The sequence below is a fragment of the Chiloscyllium plagiosum genome, unplaced genomic scaffold, assembly GCF_037043375.1.
Source record: "Chiloscyllium plagiosum isolate Xiang-an unplaced genomic scaffold, Cpla_swu_hap1 HiC_scaffold_24, whole genome shotgun sequence".
Taxonomy (NCBI): domain Eukaryota; kingdom Metazoa; phylum Chordata; class Chondrichthyes; order Orectolobiformes; family Hemiscylliidae; genus Chiloscyllium; species Chiloscyllium plagiosum.
The window spans coordinates 50430377-50452110 of NW_028270162.1; the positions used below are offsets into that span (position 1 = coordinate 50430377).

The following is a 21734-nucleotide window of genomic DNA, read 5'->3' on the forward strand; positions in this document are numbered from 1 at the left end:
AAGTTTTCATTCAGTCTTAAATATTGGTGTTTAGTAATGGAGGATCAGAAAATTGAAATGTTGTAAAAGCCTATCTTGGAAGTATATAGACTTAAAATTTGGTATAATTAAAATGCAAGAAATCATTTGTGTGGCGGGAAAGGCATGAGAAGAACGTTCTGCAAAGTTGCATTAGGTTAAGCCTTAGGGGATTGGGTAATACATTTTGTATTGTTTCATGACAGGAAATGGAGTAAGAATAAATGGATCATTTACATATTGGCAGGTTGAAAGTAATGGGTTACTGCAGTTTTTGAATCATGAGTATTTACATTTTATATTGCTGATGTTGGCAACATTTTATTTATTGCATTTTCTCCTCCTCCCCATCAAATGTATCACTTTTCTCAATTTAGTTTGGTCTGCTTAATGTGCACCTCTTCACCAGTCTATGTCCTCTTGAAATCTGTCATTAACCTATCCATTTACAATGCTGAAGTTTTGTATCATTTATAACATTTGAAATTATGCTCTGTTCACCCAAGTCTAGACCATTCATATAGATTAAGAAAATAAATGAAATTAGTATTGAGTCTGGAGAATCACCTTTCTATCAATTTTTAAGGTGCCAGAAGAACAACCATTCCCCCATTCTGAAGTTCATCCTGTGACTTCCTCCTTTATTCTAGCTTTGTAGACAATTCACTGTGGCAGTTTGTCAAATGTCTTTTGGAAATCCGCATCAATGGCATTCCCCTCAGCGTCTAAAGATCTAGCTTCTCTATTGTCTGTTCTTAATGAATTTGATAGCCCAGCCAATACTTTGGCAACATGTTCCTCAGTAAAGTGCAACGTATTGAATCCTTAGCAATGCATTCTGCCTTTATGATTAGGTCCTTATTCAATCTGTAAGTTCCTTATCTTATCCTGTAAAGCTTTTCACTAATCTAGTCTATAGAACATTTTTGCTTTTCCTTTTGTACATCACCTGCTAATCTCCTCTTATACCTTCTCTTTGACTTTGATTTTTTGTTTGCATTTTTCTTCTGAATTTTTTTGTTTACTCATCCTGGTTCTCCGTTTGTATTGCAAACCTGATATTTCTCTTATACTTTATCTGCACCTTTTGAATAATTTTTCAGTACTTGGAGAGCTATCACTTTCATTTCCTCCATTGAGTAATGTACTCAATTTTACTTTTTGTGTAATGTTTTACGTTTGTGCAGTTTTACCTGTCAATTTTGTCTAAGAACATAAATAGAGGAGAGATGGCATTTGAACCTGCTTCTGCATTTAATAAAATCATTGCTAAATAGATTGTGACCTTGACTCTACTTTCTACCTGCCGCATCTCCCCATAATCCGTTGACTCCCAGGTAGATCTAAAATCTGTTTATCTTGGCTTTCAACGAAATGGCTTCCAGGGCTCCCCAGAACAATGAATTCCAAAGATTAAAGTGCCTTTTGAGGCAAGGGATTTCTCATTTCAGGTCGTAAATAGGATATTATCTCTTCTTTTGGAGCTTTGCCTCATGGTTCACCCTCTGAGGCATAGCAGCAGCTCAGTATTATTTTATCAAATCTGCTCAGAATCTTGAATGTTTCAAAAATTTTCCTAACTTGTATGTTTCAATGTGTATATGCCTAATCTTTCTCCTTAAAACAATACCTTTTAATTTCAGATTTAACCTGGTGACCCTTCTTTGAGCTGCCTTGAATGCAAGTACAGAGGATCCTCAATTATCTGGCATTTGGTTATCCGAATTTCAGATTATCCAGCAAGATCACAAGGTCCCGATGCTTGGCTAAACTGGTTTCCAGCATTTGATTATCTGACATTTGATTAACAGAACAAAATATTCCCCACCTGTGTCCTTTGGATAATGGAGGTTTCTCTGTATATCTCTTGGCTTTCACTATGTGTACCTACAGTGGTAGGAGTGAGTTAGCTCAGTTGGCTGGGCATCTGGTTTGTGCAAAGTGATGCACTCTCTCTCTCTCTCGAGCATTTATTTATCAAGGAGTGCAGACGATCTGCACTAGACATCTGAACAGGATTCTTAATTTCTCTGTCTGCTTCCTAGCCCAAGTGAAGTGTGATTAATTACCAATCTCCCAACTAATGCATTAGTTGAAATTGCAAACTTCATACTTTAAAATTAATCATGAGGCTTGTTAAAGACATTACCTGGCTACATTATTTAACCATGCACCTTTCAATTGTATTTTGGCCTCCCTGTTGGTGATTAAGGAAGCCCTGTAGTGGTTGTTAAGGATATATTTGCTTTACAGAGGAATAAACTGAGTTATTCCTTAAAATAGTTTATCCTGTTGACATTTAGATATTTGTATCCCAGTGATATTTTGCTCTCTTTTCCAGTGCTCCTGCTAGAAAAAAACGTCTAACTGAGAAGATGCTTGACTGTCTGGTGACTCCAGTGAATGTGTCATGCAGCTCTTGGCCTTACACTTCCAACCCTCTGGAAAATGGGATATCTGACGTTGCCTCCACTTCTTGGCAGATTGGGCCTAGCTCACAGGAATTTAGGGTTATTGAGAATGAAGCACCCTATGTGGAGATGAAACCTGATCCGAGCGAAGAGGGATTGCAGAAACTGAAGGAGATTGAAAATCGGTGGGAGTCTGAAATGCAATTTCTTCTGGATACCATTGTTGATTTGAGAATGTTATTGGTCTTCAGAACAGTTCCCATCCTCCCTACTTAATGTATATTTATGAAGTGGTATAATTTATTTGAGAAGGCAATTAAGAAATTGTATTTGGTGAACTGATCTCCTTGCACAATGAAGGAAATTGCATAAGTATTCGCTGACTTGTTAAAGCTATTAGTATGGTTAGCAAGTTCCATAACTATAGTGAAAATATGGAGCAAGGAATAATGAAAATCTTAGTGGGTTTGGAGAAGAAGGTAGGTAGAAAAGTTGGAATGTTCATTAAAAGTAATGAACTGTAGTCTGAATTGATGACATTTGAGCGTTAGCAATAATTGTGCTTTGGACTGCTAACCATAGCTGTGCTTGATGCCAGGGGTTCGTTCTTTTAAGATGAGTTGACAGCAGTTAAAGAATTAATGTTGATGTAAAAGGTTCTGAAAGCAAGTTGTCAAGTAAAATGGCCAATTATATTTTCTGAGGGGAACAAAGTCGTGATGTTGGTTAACACAAAGGAATTCATTGCACACAGAGCTGTCCCAGATATGCCAAAGTGTTGTCCACTTCATTTTGTTATAAATCAAATGTTATATATTCCTAAATAGAGCTACAGTTGTGATGAGTCATAAGTACTGTATATATTTGTATAAAAGTCAAACTTTTTAGACCATTTTGAAAGGTTCAATTTATAGCGTCAACTATTTCACCGGCACTAGTTTTGAGGGGCTGCAATTCATGCTGCAGCTCCAAATACCATATTATTAGCAGAAGTCCATTTGATCTATCAACTAATCCCAGGCAATGAAGAAAAACACAATAAATTACAGTAAAGGTAATTACCGGATAAAAGCAAGATAAACAAGAATGAATTGCTGGTGGTAAATTTTTATTTATACATACTAGTACGAAAATTTAACATGTCAAACATTCATTGAAATCCTGCAAAATCGCACAGTTCAGCATCGTCATGGCCTGGTATAATGGCCCACTTAAAATGAAACCTTTTATTAAATTTTTGAATGTGTAAGTGTCTTGAACTTCCCTGTCAAATTCTTCATTTCCCTCCCATTTACTCTTGTATGTAATGAACCTCAGCAACATTAACAAAGTTGTCAAAAGAATTAAAGATATATGTAGCTAATACATCTCCCTCTTATTCAGGTATAAAAGCACAATTAAAATTATTAACTTTAAAAAAAAAACTTTTGTATAGTGAGCAAAGTGCACTAAGTACCAATAGAATTGGTACAAGTCTGAATGAATGAATGAAAATATGCTGTAGTAAACCAAGTGGGCTAAGTAGAGTTATGAATGAATAGAGACACAATATAATAAACAAAGAGCGCTGAGTAGAGTTACCAGTATGAATGAATGCAATTTCATTTAAGTGGGTTAATGGGAACATATAGTTTCCTTTTGTAAGAGGTTTATAATGTGATAAAATAGGTCAACGTTTACATGAGATATATGGGAAATACAAGATTTTTCTTGCCAAAAATAAGGTGTTGACTATTACATGAGATCAACTCTTACTCGAGTAAATACAGTATATATACTCCTGTGACTTTAATAACTTAGCAAGGCATTGTTCTCCATGTTGCTCCATTTTTATCTAGTTAGTACAGTTCTTGATGGTAATTAAGTTACTTTTTGAATCAAGTAGGTCTTAGCCAAATTTAAAATTGAATTCAAATGTTTAATACCCGTAGAACTTTATTTCAGAAGTTACAGGTTTTCTGATCTCCATTCTCCTAGAAGTTATGGATGCTGCAGTACTGCAGGTAGACAAAGGAAGGCTACATAATTGCATTGAAGCCATGTCTTCTTTGAGAAGAATTCTCACTGAATCCTTTATTCTTTCCTTCAATAACCTAAATATTATTCTGCTTCCCAGGCTTGTTGAGGGAGATGATCCAGAAGGTGATGGAATTGAGGTTTCAGACATGCCAGTGCTAGTTTTATCTGATTCTCTACGAGAAGAACTGAGGCCTGGTTTGGAAGAAATTTTGCCTCGTAGAATAATGGAATCTCTGTAAGTGTGATTTCACCCCTGCAAGTGTGACCTTTTTCTGGAAGTGGGCAATCTTGTTGGGAATGTCTGTTTTCTTTCCCACATTTCTCTTCACAGGAATCATGCACAGTTACATCAGACCATCTGTTTACTTCATGCTAGCTATTTGGATAAGGGTTTAGGTGACCTTGTGGGTTCTCGCTGTAATCTTCTACAGGTTTTCTCTTCCTGGGTGAGTTTTGTTTGGACCTTTCCATATGACACCGGATGGTTAGTATAACGAAAAGAAATATGCAAGATGCTTGACCTATGTCTTTCTAAGAAACTGAATTAAGTTGGAATTAAAGATTTACTTTGGGTGTAACCCATACTTTGTTTTCTCTAAACATATAACAAAATCTAATGTAATATTAAGGGTTAAATATTAAATATTCCGGCACTCAAGTTTGGAGGAAGGGAGAAAGATTGAATTTGTTTGAGAACAGCAAGTGCCTGAGAAACAGACATATTTCCATTTTGTGGAATGAGATATTATGCTGTCTGTACCAGTTTTGAATAATTGGTTGCGAAATGCCACTTGTGGACTGAGAAAAGTACTTAATTCTGTTTGTTCTATAAGTTGTCTTTTTTTGTATCCACATTTTCCTGAGTGAGCAATTTAGTGAACAAATCTGTCTGAACTTTCACTCTTTTTATCACTGAAGAAATAATGATCAGTCTTGAGTTTATCAAAGCAAAATCAGACAAGAACAAAAGCATGAATGAAATTTATTTTGTCTGCCTTGGCAATGTGATATTTGATGAATTCATCCTTTTAAAAGAAGAAATGTTTTCCAAAGCATTTTAGAGTGAAGTTTTTACTTTCTATACCTTTGTTATTGTATCTTCAGTTTAAGAATACGAAAAGAATGTGGTGAGAGGGGTGCTGACCCTAACTGAATCACTAACTGTTATTGGCATTTCACACTACTAATGTTAATTGTTTCTCTGCACTTCTATTAAAGGAAAGCTGAGATTAAACAAAGAACTATATTTTTATTATATTTTAATGTGGTTGTTGTGATGATTCCAATTTCCTTTATCTAGTGCCAGTATGAAACTGTTTAGAAATATGTGTGGCCTTTTGCTTCAGTCCTTCATACCAGCTACAAAGTGGATGACTTCCCAGCATGAGTGATATGGAATTTGTCTTTCAGTCACTAATGCATCATTCTAGCTATGAAACCATTTGTAAAGCAGCGTAACAAACTTTTTTACATACCATATCTGCACTTTCATCTCTTGAAATTGCAGGATATTGAAGCTCTGCCTGTAGATAATACAAGTTTTTTTTTTGTAGGTGGAACCATTTCACAATTTCATGTATGCTCTAGATTTGGAAGTCCCAGTGTTGGACTGGGGTGAACAAAGTTAACAATCACACAACACCAACGGGTTTATTTGGAAGCACTAGCTTTCAAAGCGCTGAGCAGAGCTCGGGGTGATTGGCTTACAGGAAAGTTGAATTTGCAGCCATTGTCCTCCTAGATGGAACTGGTTGTGGGTTTGGAAGGAGTTGTTAAAGGCATGTTGGTGAATTTCTGTAGTGCATCTTGTAGATGGTATGCACAGTTGCTACTGAGCATCAGTGGTGGAAGGAGTGAAAGTGGTGCCAGTTAAGCGAGTTGCTGCTTTGTCCTGTATAGTGTCAAACTTGTTGAGTATTATTGGAACTGCAGTCATCTAGGCAAGAGGGGATTATTTCATCACACTCCTACTTGTGCCTGGTGGACCGGCTTTAGGGAGTCGGGTAGTAAGTTACTTGCTGCAGTGTTCCTAGTCCCTGAAATAAAGTGAATAAACAAGTATTTTGTATCAGTATTTACTGTGGAAGAGGATATGGAAAGTAGTGTAATAAATGGTGACACCATGCAAAATGTCCAGATTACAGAGGAGGAAGTGCTGGATGTCTTGAAATGCATCAAGGTACATAGATCAATTTTGCAAATGTTGACAAATTAAGAAATAATAAATTAAGTGGATTTTAAGTCAATAACCAAAGATGTGCAGGTCAGGTGAATTGGCCATGCTAAATTACCCGTAGTGTTAGGTAAGGGGTAAATGTAGGGGTATGGGTGGGTTGCGCTTCGGCGGGGCAGTGTAAACTTGTTGGGCCGAAGGGCCTGTTTCCAAACTGTAAGTAATCTAATCTAAAAAAAAACCAGTTAATCCTAACATTATTTGTACTTGATCAATTCTATTCACTGTTCAGGTTTTGGTTTGGTCTTCATTGCCTACCCAGAGGTCCTTGCATAGTTGCCGTGGGCACCATTATGGTCTGTTTTATTTTTCTTCATGCTGTTCACTCTGGGTGTTGACACAGCGTTCGGTGGTTAGGTAAAAATGGTATTGCATCATTTAAACAACTGATTTCTTTTGAAGGAATGATGACGGAATTGAGCAAAAAAGTGCTGTTGATGATGTTAGTTGATAAACACATAATGTTTCTTTGTAGTAATTGTTTCCTCATTGTCTGAAAGAAGAATCAATCTCTTTGTTTTAATGATTAGCAACGGCTTTGAAGTAAAGTACAGTGGTTAGCACTGTTGCCTCACAGCGCCAGAGACCCGGGTTCAATTCCCGCCTCAGGCGACTGACTGTGTGGAGTTTGCACGTTCTCCCCGTGTCTGCGTGGGTTCCCTCCGGGTGCTCCAGTTTCCTCCCACAGTCCAAAGATGTGCAGGTGAGGTGAATTGGCCATGCTAAATTGCCCATAGTGTTAGGTAAGGGGTAAATGTAGGGGTATGGGTGGGTTGCGCTTCGGCGGGTCGGTGTGGACTTGTTGGGCCGAAGGGCCTGTTTCCACACTAAGTAATCTAATCTAATCTAAATCCCCAGGACCTGATCAGGTGTACCCTAGAACTCTGAGAAGCTAGAGAAGTGATTGCTGGGCCTCTTGCTGAGATATTTGTATCGTCGATAGTCACAGGTGAGGTGCTGGAAGACTGGAGGTTGGCTAACAAGGTGTTACTGTTTAAGAAGGGTAGTAAGGACAAGCCAGTGAACTATAGACCAGTGAGCCTGACGTCAGTGTGGGCAAGTTGTTGGAGAAAATCCAGAAGGACAGGATGTACATATATTTGGAAAGGCAGCGGCTGATTAGGGATAGTCAACATGGCTTTGTGCGTGGGAAATCATGTCTCTCAAACTTGATTGAGTTTTTTGAAGAAGTATAAGAGGATTAATGAGGACAGCGGTGGATGTAATCGATATGGATTTCAGTAAGGCATTCGACAAGGTTCCCCATGGGAGACTGATTAGCAAGGTTAGATCTCACAGAATACAGGGAGAGCTAGCCCTTTGGATACAGAACTGACTCCAAGGTAGAAGACAGGGTGGTGGTGGAGGGTTGTTTTTCAGATTTTGGAGGCCTGTGACCATTGGAGTGCCACAAGGATTGGTGCTGGGTCCTCTTACTTTTTGTCATTTACATAAATGATTTTGATGCGAGCATAAGAGGTACAGTTAGTAAGTTTGCAGATGACACCCCCAAAATTAGAGGTGTAGTGGGCAGTGAAGAGGGTTACCTCCGATTCCAACAGGATCTTGACCAAATGGGCTGAGAAGTGGCAGATGGAGTTTAATTCAGATAAATGCAAGGTGCTGCATTTTGGGCAAGCAAATCTTAGCAGGACTTATACACTTAATGATAAGGTCCTACAGAGTGTTGCTGAACAAGAGACCTTGGAGTGCAGGTTCATAGCTCCTTGAAAGTGGAGTCACAGGTAGATAGGATAGTGAAGAAGGCGTTTGGTATGCTTTCCGTTATTGGTCAGAATATTGAGTACAGGAGTTGGAAGGTCATGTTGCGGCTGTACAGGACATTGGTTAGGCCACTATTGGAATATTGTGTGCAATTCTGGTCTTTCTATCGGAAAGATTAGATTGGATTCCCTACAGTTTGAAAACAGGCCCTTCGGCCCAACCAGTCCACACCGACCCTCCGAAGAGTAACCCACCCAGACCCATTTCCCTCTGATTAACATACCTAACACTATGGGCATTTTAACATGGCCAGTTCACCGGACCTGCACATCTTTGGACTGTGGGAGGAAACCGGAGCACCGTTGTGAAACTTGAAAGGGTTCAGAAAAGATTTGCAAGGATGTTGCCAGGGTTGGAGGATTTGAGCTATGGGGAGAGGCTGAACAGGCTGGGGCTGTTTTCCCTGGAACGTTGGAGGCTGAGGGGTGATCTTCTAGAGGTTTACAAAATTATGGGGCATGGATAGGATAAATAGACAAAGTCTTTTCCCTGGGGTGGGGGAGGAGTCGTCCAGAACTAGAGGGCGTAGGTTTAGGGTGAGAGGGGAAAGATATTAAAAAAGAGGCAACTTTTCCATGTAGAGGGTAGTACATGTATGGAATGAGTTACTAGTGGAAGTGCAGGAGGCTGGTACAATTTCAACATTTAAAAGAAAGTTGGATGGGTATATGAATAGAAAGTGTTTGAAGGAATATGGGCTAGGTGCTGGTACGTGGGACTAAATTGGGTTGGGATATCTGGTCGGCATGGACGGGTTGGACGAAGTGTCTGTTTCCATGCTGTACATCTGACTCTGAGATCTTCGAGATCTGCTGGTGGAACTAAACTGATGTGCTAACTCCCTGCTTTCTTCCCACAGATGATAACGTTTCGAGTCCAGTGACTCTTCTTCAGAACTAACTGTTTTCTTCCACATGCTGCCATACTGTTGAGTTTCATTAGCAATTTGTTTTTGTTCCTAACCTTTGACCTCTCTTGTCGCAGTATTTGTGTGGTTAGTACAGTTTGGTTTCTGGTCAAATAGTTGTTGATTCTAGGGATTTCAATGGTAATGCTACTGAATCTGCTGATGGTTAGATTCTCTCTTGTTGGAAATGGTCATTGTCTAGCATTTGGATGCTGTGAATATTATTCGCCACTTTTCAACCCAAGCAAAGATATTACCCAGGTCATGCTGCAATTGGATATGATCTGCCTTAGTATCTGAGGAGTTGAGAATTATGCTGAATGTTGTGCAATCATCAGTGAACATCTACACTTCCATCTTAGGATGGAAGGAAGGTTATTAATGAAGTAGCAGAAGATGGTTGGATCTAGATACTCCCTGAGGAACTCATGCCATTACCATTGAATTTTGCCAGGGCTCCTTGATGCTACACTGGGTGACGTTTGGTCTTGATGTCAAAGGCAGTCACTGTCATCTTGCCTCTGGAATTCAGCTTTGATCATATTTGAACCAAGTCTGTAATAATATTGGGAGCTGAGGGGCCCTGGCAGAAACCAAACAGTGTGTCACTGAGTAGGTATTTCTAAGCAAGTGCTGATAGCAATGCTGATGGTTTGGCAGTTTTGAAATTTTCCTGTTTTCTTTTTGTGTCCAGCACATACTTGGACAATTTTCCAATTTCTGAGTAGATGCCAAAGCAACTGTAGTGGAACAACTTTGGCTAGGGGTGCGGCGAGTTCCAGAGCATAAGACCTCAGTATTATTGCTAGAACATTGTCAGGGCCCATAGTCTTAGCAGTATCCAGTGCCTTAAGCCATTTCATGATATCACATGGAGTTGAATTGGCTGAAGATTGGTACCTAAGATGCTTGGGACCTCTGGATCATCTACTTAGCACTTCTGGTTTGAAGATTGCTGCGAATGTTTCAGCCTTATATTTTTGCACTGGTGTGCTGGGTTCACCCATTGTTGAAGCTGAGGATGTTTTATAGTGCCTGCTCCTCCAGTGTGTGGTTTTAATTGCCCATCACCATTCATAACTGAATGTGGCAGGTCTGCAGAGCTATTAATTGTGGTCTATTAATTGTGGTCTATTAATTGTGGATTTGCTTAGCTCTATCACCTGTTGCACGTGCTCCTTGCCAAACAAGTAATTTTGTTTTGTAGTTTTGCCAGGTTGACAGCTCAGTTTTAGGTATGCCTTGTGCTGCTTGTGGCATGTCCTCCTACGTCTTCATTGAACCATAGAGCTGAATTCCAGAGGCAATATTGGTAGAGTGGGGAATATGCCAGGCCATGAGTTGAAGGTTGTGTTGTAGTATGTTTTTCATGCTTCTGATGGCCCATGGCACTTCATGGGTACCCAGTCTTGAGTCACTTGATCTATTCTAATTCGGTCCCATTTTGTATAGCGATAGTACCACACAACATGATGCAAGATATTCTCAATGTCAAGGCTGGACTTCACCACACAATCCTTAAGGAGATGGTCATTCTTCCTGATATTACCATGGACATCTGCAGCAGGCAGATTGGTGAGGATAGATCAAGTATGTTCTTTCCTCCAAAACTGGTACAAATCCAGTCTAGCAGCAAGATCCATTTTGGAGTTTACTGGATTGGTCATTGTTCTGTGACTGAGCCACTCTGTGGTGGATATTGAAATCCTCCACTGAATACATTCTGTGCTATTGCACTCTGCTTCTTCCAAGTAGTGCTCTAACTCCAAGTATTGAAGTGGGGGTGATATGTGGTATGATGGGAGATTTATTTGTTTATGTTTGACCTGGTGCTATGAGACTTCATCGTATTCGAAGTCCGTGTTGAGGATTCTTGGGGCAACTTGTTCTCGGTTCTTTACCATTGTGCTGCCACCGATTATTGGCTATATCCGAGCCCACTGGTATGGATGGTGATGGTGTTGTCCTGGACATTATCTGTAGGGTATGATTCAGTGAATATGACTATGTCAGACTGTTGCATGATTAGTCTGGGAGACCGTGCTCTCTGTTGTCACTCTCCCCAAATGCAGGGTTGACAGGCTGTGATTACCATTATCATTTCTTGTACCAGGGTAGATGCCAGGTGATCTATCAGGCTTCTTTTTTGTTGAAGATTTTCTAGCAATTGATACAAAATGAGTGGCTTGCTAGACCGTTTCAGAGGGCAGGTAAGTGTTGCCCACATTGCTATGGGTTGGCAGTAAGGAAACTGCTGTCCTTCACTAAAATAAATTAATTAACCAGACATGCTGTGGTAGAATTTGAACCTGGGTCCCTGGATTAATAGTCTAGTGGTAATACCACAAGGACAAAACTTCCCCCTTTCTTGAACCACCAACTTTCAGTTAACAGCTGAATGTGCTGATCAGTTGTGCCACAGAGACCTGGGGCAGCATGGTGGCTCAATGGTTAGCACTGCTGTCTCAGTGCCAGGGACCCAGATTCGATTCCAGTCTCCAGTGCATTGCTGTGTAGAGTTTGCACGTTCTCCCTGTGTCTGCATTGGTTTCCACTGGTGGCTCTGGTTTTCTCTTGCAATCCAAAGATGTGCGGGTTAGGTGAATTGGCCATGCTAAATTGCCTGTAGTGTTCAGGGATGTGTTGGTTAGGTGCCAAGGATGTTATGTCAAGAGTAAATGTAGGATAATAGGGGAGGGGAATGGGTCTGGGTGGGCCACTCTTCAGACGGTCGGTGTGGACTTGTTGGGCTGAAGGACCTGTTTCCACACTGTAGGGATTCTTTGTTTTTTTTCTGTACATGTGTATTTACCATGCTCTTGATTGTCTTGTGGTAACCTGAGTCAAACTGTGGATTTCAGTTCTACCCCAGGACCTGATAGCCAGTGAAGGTGTGTTCATAATGCAGTCGGAGTTCTAGCATCAACCTATGAATCCTTCCAGAAGCAGGTTTTAAGTGTGGGTGAAACTCCTGGTTAGCCAGACGATGGAAGGAAAGTTGGAGCTTCTACTATCACCATCCATAGCTCCAAACAACATGAATGTAAAGGTACATGTTATCAAGGCAGCTCACTCACCGAGTGAACTGTAACACACAATCATCATCCCACATTCTTGTGATGCAAATACGAAATTGATTAAACTCCAAAGCAAGTAGGCATTGTTGAATGTAACCCTGGGCATGCTGTATCTATGGTGTATCACATTGAAATAATCTCTTGCTACTTGGAATGTTCTTGGTGAGAATAACAGTGCATTTTGTGTAGATATCACAACACTGACTGTGGTGTCAGACTGTTACAATGACTGACTGACTGGATTCTTGTGCTATGGTTTTAATTTTAATCTCAACTGTCTAAATAAAGGTGAGAGTGAGACTGAAGCTTGCCCATTCAGTTTGTTTAGTTTTTGCTTTTCTCAAATAACAGTTGAACTATTGGCATCTGTAGTGTCCCAAATTCATTTTTCTGGTTGTAGTTCTATATGTAAGTTGCAATATCACCAGGAGTAAGTAGATCAGCATAAGAAGCTGAGATTTAATTGAATACAGATCTTATTTGGGTTTGTTTTGGATTTAAAGATGCAAGCTGTCCTAGAGGTCTCTAATGTGCTTTTTTTTTAAAAAATCTTCTTAGGAATCGTCCATGTATGGAACTTGTTTTGTGGAGACCCCCGTGTGAGCCACTTTCTGATAAACTTGCAGCTTTACCGGAGCAAAGAAACTCCAAACATAAGCAGCCACAGTGCAACTCTGATGTGTACAACAAGAGCTCAAAATTGGATTCATCCTTAATGTGTGGTGATATGAATCCAACCAACACATCTGAAGAGGACATGGAGCTTTAGAAACAACTTGCAGGACAGACTTGTGGGGTAAAAGCATTCTGACTTGCAAAGTTTCTCCATAGGAAGGTGTGGAGTATTTTCTTCAAGTTTTAAAAAACTTTTAAAAATGACATTTTGGAAGTTTTGATGCCCCCACTGTTCTTGCATAAACCAAATTCTGAACATTGCTGCAGTTTTGTACAGTTTCTGTGTAATGACTGCGTCTGGGGTAGCCTTTCTATTTTTGTAAGCCTATTCCTATTGCGGTCAATTGATCAAAGCTGTGAAGGAAGTAATCACAGTCTTTTTAACAACTGATGTGGGTGCGGCAGTAAGTGCTCTAATTTATAATGCACCTAAGATGCTAATTGTTTTTGTTTCTATTTAATAGATGGCAAGGTAGGAAATTGGGAAAAGCTTTTCAAGAGTTGTGCATGAGATTTGTCGAGTGTATGGATATATGTGGAAAGTATTTTGAACTGTTCTTAATGTTGAATGTAAATATTTTATGAATGACCTGTAACTTGCTAGCCATGAACTCCTGATAAAAGATTGGTTTTCCTATGCTGTCTTTGACAAATGGGAGGGAAAAAAATACTAAAGAGAATCTTAATTGGAGTAAATGCAAAAAAAAACCCTTAAGTTTTGTACTTCAGTTTCATTTGTACAAGCAAGTTTTGCTAAACCAGTTACGTTTGAGCCTATTTCTTATAACAGCTATGGGAAACCTGTATATCACTCACTGAATGAAAAATATCCTCCTTTGTTGTCCTGGCAAATGAAAGTGGTAGCCTAATTTAATTTACGAGGACTTGCTTGTTGACATTTTTTTGCTTAGTAAGTTTAGCATATAAGACACTGGTATTTCAAACCTATTAGTGAGGAATTGCTTTGAGCATATAACTACCATTGTAAAGCTGATTTCACTGCTCTTAAAAACCAATAAGTGGATTTTTTTTGTTTTGCTTTGTGTCTCTAGGACAGTGGGGTCGGGGAGGGTGGGGCAATAGGCTGTTCAGTGCTTTAAGCTTGTTTTGTCATTCAATTGAACATGGTTGATCTGTTCTCAACTTCATTCAAATATTCTAACCTAATTCATTTTAGTTTTGGTTCAAAAGCAAGTGGTTGTCTCTTTTGGGAACAATCTTTGCAGCTTTGAAATTAACGTAGGATTTGGTTGTCTGTTTTGAATGTAGGATGTTGATGTGTTGGAGCATTGGAATAGGGTCTGCGGACCATGGAGGAAGGAGATTGTTGAACAGGTTACCATAATGCATGCCAACTGATATTTAGGTGTTGGATAACAGGGCGTGGAACTGGCATTTTCCTACTCTAATAGCAGTTAGGGGACACTGACACAAGCATCAGGACTTTACAGCTTTTAACTATTTCCTAATTTAGCTTCAGTGTGACCGTGTAGAACCCCACTTACAACTATTAAAATGGTTGAAGTGAAGTTCCAAGATGCTAACAAATATCAAAATCCTAAAATAACACTGAAGTAGTGACCGAAATGCTGAACATCAAATGTAGTCAGCCAAAGTTTGTCATAAATTTAGCATAACCTCTTTGCTTTTCATTTTTCTGAGATTTGAACTTTTTTTATGCTTTTTCTGTGATCTTACAAATCTGGCTGTCACTTTCACTGACTTTCAGTATTTCTACAAAGATCCTTTTGCAGTACTCCATTTAGATTCCTATTTTTCAAATATGACCTCTCTTCCAAAATGTAATATCTTACACTTAATTGAAATGAATTTGTTAATTAAATATCTCTTCTGCAATATTTTTACTGTTGTGAAATGACTTATTTTCAGAAATGACTATCTCTTTCAACACCGCCAAGATATGATTAACTTAACAGGCTTAGAATTTTGGTTCCAAATTTTAAATTGTTAGTTTAATTTTAAATAAGCAATCCCAGTCCTGATCCTTGCAGGATTCCACTATTTTGCTATCTTCAAGTTCTGAGGAACACTTTTTTAAATGCTGCACTTTTTTTTTCTGTCTTGAAGCTGTACACCTAACCATTCATCTAGCTGCACCTTGATTCCTTGTGGTCTGTATTGATTTAGTCTATTATGTGGCACTTTAAAAAAGGCTGTTTGGAAAACTGGATATACTTCTATTGCATTAACACTGTGTACTCTGTCATGTTTTTAACTTATTTTGAGGTTGGGGAATTTTCTGTTTCCTTTCTGAAATAGAGTTATAATGTTAACAATCCAACAGTCCTCTTTTTAAAAAAAAAACAAGTGCATTTATTTACTGTGCAATAGTGCATTGGCTGTCTCATCAGTTTTTTAACATTCATTAATGATCAATCCATTTGGTTTTATCTTTTGACTGGTTAGTTTACTATCTTTCCTATCTTTTAAATGTAGTCATATTGTTTCTGTGCTTCTCTTGATGTCATGACACCAGATCTGTCCCCCTTCTGAATATTGAGGTAATCCATATTCCTCCCAAAATACTGTCATTATCTTTTTGAATTTATCTTGTCTGTCATTCAGCGAACATTCCCATCCTGCCATTTCATTTTCATTTGTTTGCACATAGAGCATTTTACTGTTCTGCTTGAATTTAATTGCTCTTCTTTGCTTGCCTAATTTGTTCATTTTCGCTTATCTCTTGATACCTTCATATTTTCCCTTATGTTAGACTCCTCCACAAGAATAAACCTGATAAAATAACAATTCCTTACAGAATATCTTTGGTGCAACTCCCACCTTTTGAGGAATCAAGAAAGTAAATAGGATAGGTAAACTTCTGTAAATATGAAGCATGATGGCTGTTAAAGATGTATTTATTTTGATACTAAATTGATACAACTCCAGGCTGCACAAGTTGAGGCGCATTTATTTGTAGCTTTTATAATTGGATATTATTGGTAGTTTTGTAGAAATGAGAAATTCAGCATTTTTTTGGAACGTTTTATATAACGCTTGAAAATGATTGTTCTTTCATTTAACAATGGCAGAAGCAGTTGTTGAACAGGCCAAATTGTTTACTTGCCATGAAACTGCCCAACTAGGTGGTAAAAGGCTGTGTTCTCATATAGCTGACTTCAGGTTTAGTATGTTAGGTAACTACCTATAACAAATGATCTTGAGAAATTACTGTATTCTCCATGATCACTGCAAAATTGTTGAAGCAGACTTCTTTTTGAAGTTTGTATTTGGAAATGCCTGTTAATTTTATAACTCTTGGAATTCTCTAGGTTTCTAAACATGTGACCGGATTTCCACTTAGTTAAGTCTACCTGAGTTTTTTTAAAACCTTTTAATCTGAAGATCTGTTAGTAAACTACCAATATGCCAAAGACGACAATTAGTTTAATTTTAAATAATTAATTGAAATCTGACGTTTATTGAGGCTGATACTTAATGTATAGTTCGGTATTTGTGAAAGGAGCAATTATCTACCAAGGCTTTGTTGAAATGCTTCCATTAGGCAGTGCCGGTTATCATTAAAATGCGCCATTGTGTATAGCATTTTGTTTTTTTTCTCTGCTGTACAGTGGGTTTCTTTAGAGTTCAGAACCATAACGTACAAAGATTTTACTTTTCATAGTTAGTGTTTGCCTGATTTCTAATGCTGAATAAACTGCCTATAATTGGTGTACACTAGTGTCTATCTTCTGGCCCAGGCAGAACTGTGTAACTAAGATGTTCTTTTTGACATTTAGCAATTGCTGTTACAAAGACTAGCATTAATATGAGCTAGATCAGAGTGAGGTTTGTGTGAGATTAAAACAAATGCCATATCAGGCCAACAATGTTGCTAAATTAATCTGACAATTTAGCTTTGCCATAAAGTACAGCATTTCAGCAAAATATTCAGTGTTTGCTCAACTAAAAACTACCCATATAAAGATATCAAAATTGTAGAATTAACTCATTGTGTACACTGTATCCCACCTGAAACTACCCAACTACTTTCTGTTTTGGCTTTGCCATATAGCCTTCACACATTCTTGAAACAAATGTAATTCTACCTCTTTCACTTAAAATATGTATACTTTGGAAATTCCATTTAAATGTCATTTTCTGTCAACATTTTACACATTTTATATTTAAATGTATATGCATGGATCAGACACAATTTAAATTATATCAGAGACTTTAGGAATGTTTTCAGTTTAATTGCAGTATTACTTGTTGACTTGGATCACACACACAAAACACATTACTGCAATTAAACTGAAGTTACACTCAAAATCTGATATGATAATTTAGATTCTGTCTGATCCATGCATATACATTTAAATATAAAATGTTGACAGAAAATGACATTTAACTGGAATTTCCAAAGTATATATGAGCCTTTTCAAATAGAAAATATGTGGTTGAGTATCAAAACATAAGAGATTGAGAGGTGACCAAAAGCTTAGTCAATGAGCTTTTTTGAAGGACCATCTTGACAAGAGGGGTAAGATAGAAATTTAGAATGGAAGCGACAAAACTTGGAACTCCAGGAACTGAATGCAAAGATAAAAACATAGCCTCAGGTGAAAATTGGAGAAAGTTGCTAATAGTTGCGCAGCAGCTCTCAAGTTACTGGACTCATTGAAGTACTGGGACCAGTCTATGATTTCTTGAATCCCAAGCTCCATGTTTTTTTAAGTGTCCATGGAGAGAAAGCAGAGTTAATGTTTTTGAGTCCAGTATCACTTGTTCAGAACTTGCATTTACAAGGTAGTTTTTGTAACTGTCAGAGGTCTCAAATGCTTACATTTCAAAAACCACTTAACTGGTTGTAGTTACTGTTGTAATGCAACTAATTTTTACTTGGCAAACTCCCAGAAATATTAATCACAGTGACCAGATACTGATGTTTGGGAATTGTAAGTGAACCCCTGTCAAGAGAACAAACCCAGATAGTTTCCTCTTTCAGACACATTAACTAAAAACCTTCCTCGCTAGGTGGTATTGTTTGACTTGTCATATTTGTCTGTCAGCTATTAATCCAGACTTGTCACCTTATTGCAGAAGCTCACTAATATTTAGAAGTGCCTGTCAACAAACCTTGTCTCCTGGTTTAACCAGCTTATGGTCAGCCTCCTGATTCTCCATACTTTCCCTACACTTTTCCCACAACTAAACAAAGTGTTAACAGTCTCTTCATAAGGGCAAGTTATTTGACAGATTTTTAAGAACTGAAGACAAACAATCAGGACCTGATGGCCTTCTGCCAAAGGTTTCAAAGGAAGTAGTTGCAGAGGAGTGGCTAGTGGCTAGCAGGAAACCATAAACAAAAGATACTCAGCTAGCAGTGGTACACTATGCTGTGTGAATGTTGCCAACCCTCAAATGTGTCAATGTTCCAATGCATTAAAATAGCTGGCACAGGATTGTCAGTCTGCCCTTAGCATTGAAATTCTCCCAAAATTGCTGTTCATCCCATTCTAAATTTTTGAGAACATACATAAACCAAGCAGTACAGTCAAGATCAAGTCACCATAGGCTTACCAGATCATAGGACTGCTATCTCATTAGAGAGAGAGAGAGAGAGAGAGATGACTACTGATTTAACCTGAGGATCATATCTCTGGCAAGGGGAGGGGTTGAGAAGAAGCATCCTTCATGATAATCTCAGCTGGAGATGGGAATTGAAGCCACAATGTTGGCATCACACTGCTTTACAAAGCAGCCATCCAACAAACTGAGCCAAACCAACCCCCCCCCCCCCTCCCCCCCCCCCCCCCCCCCCAAAAGCAGTATTAGATTAGTACAAAAAAAATCTGTTGCTGTTCTGCTTCTATACCAGTAGATGGTGCTTCTTACTTAGCATTCCAGCAGGTAGCACTCTAAACCTATACCCCCATTGGATCGTCACTAATACATTTGTTGCCTTAAAATCACCCTGTACACTTAGCCATTTTTTTTGTGTTGTTTGTTTGAACCTCTGTCTGATGGATGTGAAGTTTGTTCCAGAGTTATGAAGATGTGTGATTTGCCTAAAATGGTTACAGTTAAAAAGCATAAACCTGTTGGGACTATAACCTGGTGTTATTTGGAAGCACTAGCTTTCAGAGCGCTGTTCCTTCATCAGGTAGCTGTTGATCAGGTTCATAAGACAATTTATAGGAAAAGTTTACAATGTCATGCAACTGAAATGATATTTTGAACAAAGTTAGATTGCTGTTAAGTCTTTGATTTTTTTTTAGAATGGGTTGCGGGTGTCGGTTAGCCAAGTTCGGAAACCTTGAGGATGGCCTCAACCGGGACCTTGGGTTCATGTCACACTACAGGTGACCCCACTACAGTGTACACTCTCTCTCTCACACATGCACTGTTAAATACTCACACTCACGCAGGCTGTGTCATACCCAAGCACATACATTCCCCAAACTCTCACCCACATGCAGAACACTGTCACAGGCTTATACTCCCCCTCCATCTCCCTCCTCTTTTTTTTTTTTTGTTTCCCCCCCCTCTCTCTTTTCTCCCCCCACCCCCTCTCTTACCCCCCCCCCTTTCCTGCCCCTCTCTTACCCCCCCCTTCCCTCCCCCTCTCTCTCTCTCTTACCCCCCCTTCCCTTCCCCTCTCACACGTCTATGGGGTGAATATGCATTTGCAGGTACATTCTATTTTCCTTTTTAAAAAAAAAAACACTCAATCTGCAGGCAGTCAATCCATGTAATGTTTTACAAGTTCCTACTTTGGAGATAGAACCAGTCTGACTCAGGATTGGGATACAGACTGACTCTAACCTCACACCTTTAATGCATTGTCTGAGCTGAGATGTCAACTTACTTTATAAAACCTAAAGTTATCGAGAATGTGACTTAAAAGTTCTAGGATTTACATATTAATAACCTGAAACTTGCAATGCATTCTAAAAGATGAAAGACAATCAGCAATCTAGGTTTGTTCAATATATCATTTCAGTTTCATATCATCATAGAGATGAGCAGCAGTCCAACCCGTCCATGCCGACCAGATATCCCAACCCAATCTAGTCCCACCTGCCAGCACCTGGCCCATATCGTTCCAAACCTTTCCTATTCATATACCCATCCAAATGCCTTTTAAATGTTGCAATTGTACCAGACTCCACCACTTCCTCTGGCAGCTTATTCCATATATGTACCACCCTCTGTGTGGGAAAAGTTGCCCCTTATGTCTCTCTTATATCTTTCCCCTCTCACCCTAAACCTATGCCCTCTAGTTCTGGACTCCCCACCCAGGAAAAAGACTTTGTATATTTATCCTATCCATGCCCCTCATGATTTTGTAAACCTGTATAAGTTCACCCCTCAGCCTCTGACACTCTGTGGAAAACAGTGCCGGCCTGTTCAGCCTCTCCCTATAGCTCAGATCCTCCAACCCTGGCAACATCCTTGTAAATCTTTTCTGACCCCTTTCAAGTTTCACAACATTTTTCCGATAGGAAGGAGACCAGAATTGCACACAATATTCCAACAGTGGCCTACCAATGTCATGTAAAGCCGCAACATGACCTCCCTATTCCTATACTCAATACTCTGACCAATAAAATAAAGCATACCAAATGCCTTCTTCACTATGCTATCTACCTGTGACTCCACTTTCAAGGAGCTATGAACCTGTACTCCAAGGTCTCTTTGTTCAGCAACACTCCCTAGGACCTTACCATTAAGCGTAAATTTCATGACACTAAAATTTTGCTATAAATTTTGTGTCTTATGATCCTGGTCCACAGCTACCTGATGAAGCTAGTGATTCAAAATAAAGCTGTTGGACTATAACCTGGTGTTGCAATTTTGTACTTTTTTTTTTGTCCACGTAAAGTCCAACACCGGCTCCTCCGCATCATAAAATGGTTACAGCACAGGTAACAGAGTGGTTATTTGGTCTGTTGCTCTCAGGTAGAATATTTCACACTCAAACCTTTTGATGCAATATGTTAATCTTTATGCTACTATTGATTAGTTCAGTAATCATCTCAAACTGGTATCCTTTGGTTATCCACTCTTGCCCTAGAAGGAATTGTTCTTTGTTGTTTACTGTCCACACCAATCATGATTTTGAGTACCTTTGTTAAATTTTCTATTATTGTCAAAGAAACGTTCCTTCCCTGATTTCAACATAATTGAACTTTCACGTCCCTAAAATCTTTGTAAATCTTTCCTTCATCTCTAAACTAGTGTGCATTTCTGGAGACAACTCCAACTGAAGCCAAACCAGCCTTTTTGCTTTCTCTGCCTGGTTATTATGAGATATGCCTTTTAATCACTTTGAAGGTGGCAGGACATATTGGAAATGACTTTCATGGGTCTGTCTTCCTGCATTCATTTAGAATTGTCTTCTTTCTATTGTGTCCCTTTATTCTTCCTACTGAAATGCATTGTTGCAAACTTTAAACTTCATTTCAAAACTGTCTGCCCATTTTCATTGCCTATGTCCTCTTGAAATCCATCACTTTCCTCCTCAGTTCATAATACATGGAAGATTTGTTTCTCTTGCAAATTGTACCCCTAATTTGGGTCATCAGTACAGAACAAGCAGTGGTGCTGGGACCAATCACTGGGAACTTCATTATATGCTTCCC

The 21734-nt window shown here is 38.9% G+C and overlaps 1 protein-coding gene across 2 annotated transcripts in view; it reads left to right on the forward strand.

The window, feature by feature from the left end:
- The window catches only part of ccdc117 (coiled-coil domain containing 117), a 39731-nt gene extending 24745 nt beyond the window's left edge, over positions 1 to 14986 (forward strand). Inside the window, exons 5-8 of one of the 2 annotated variants that reach the window (XM_043715993.2) lie at positions 2360 to 2614; positions 4546 to 4683; positions 4780 to 4894; positions 13009 to 13195. In XM_043715993.2, the coding sequence (XP_043571928.2) occupies positions 2360 to 2614; positions 4546 to 4683; positions 4780 to 4894; positions 13009 to 13053 (553 nt within the window). In that variant the 3' untranslated portion in view covers positions 13054 to 13195. Of the gene's footprint in view, positions 1 to 2359; positions 2615 to 4545; positions 4684 to 4779; positions 4895 to 13008 lie in introns of both variants that reach the window. The other variant, XM_043715990.2, reaches the window with a different exon arrangement.
- Positions 14987 to 21734: the final 6748 nt, after the last annotated feature.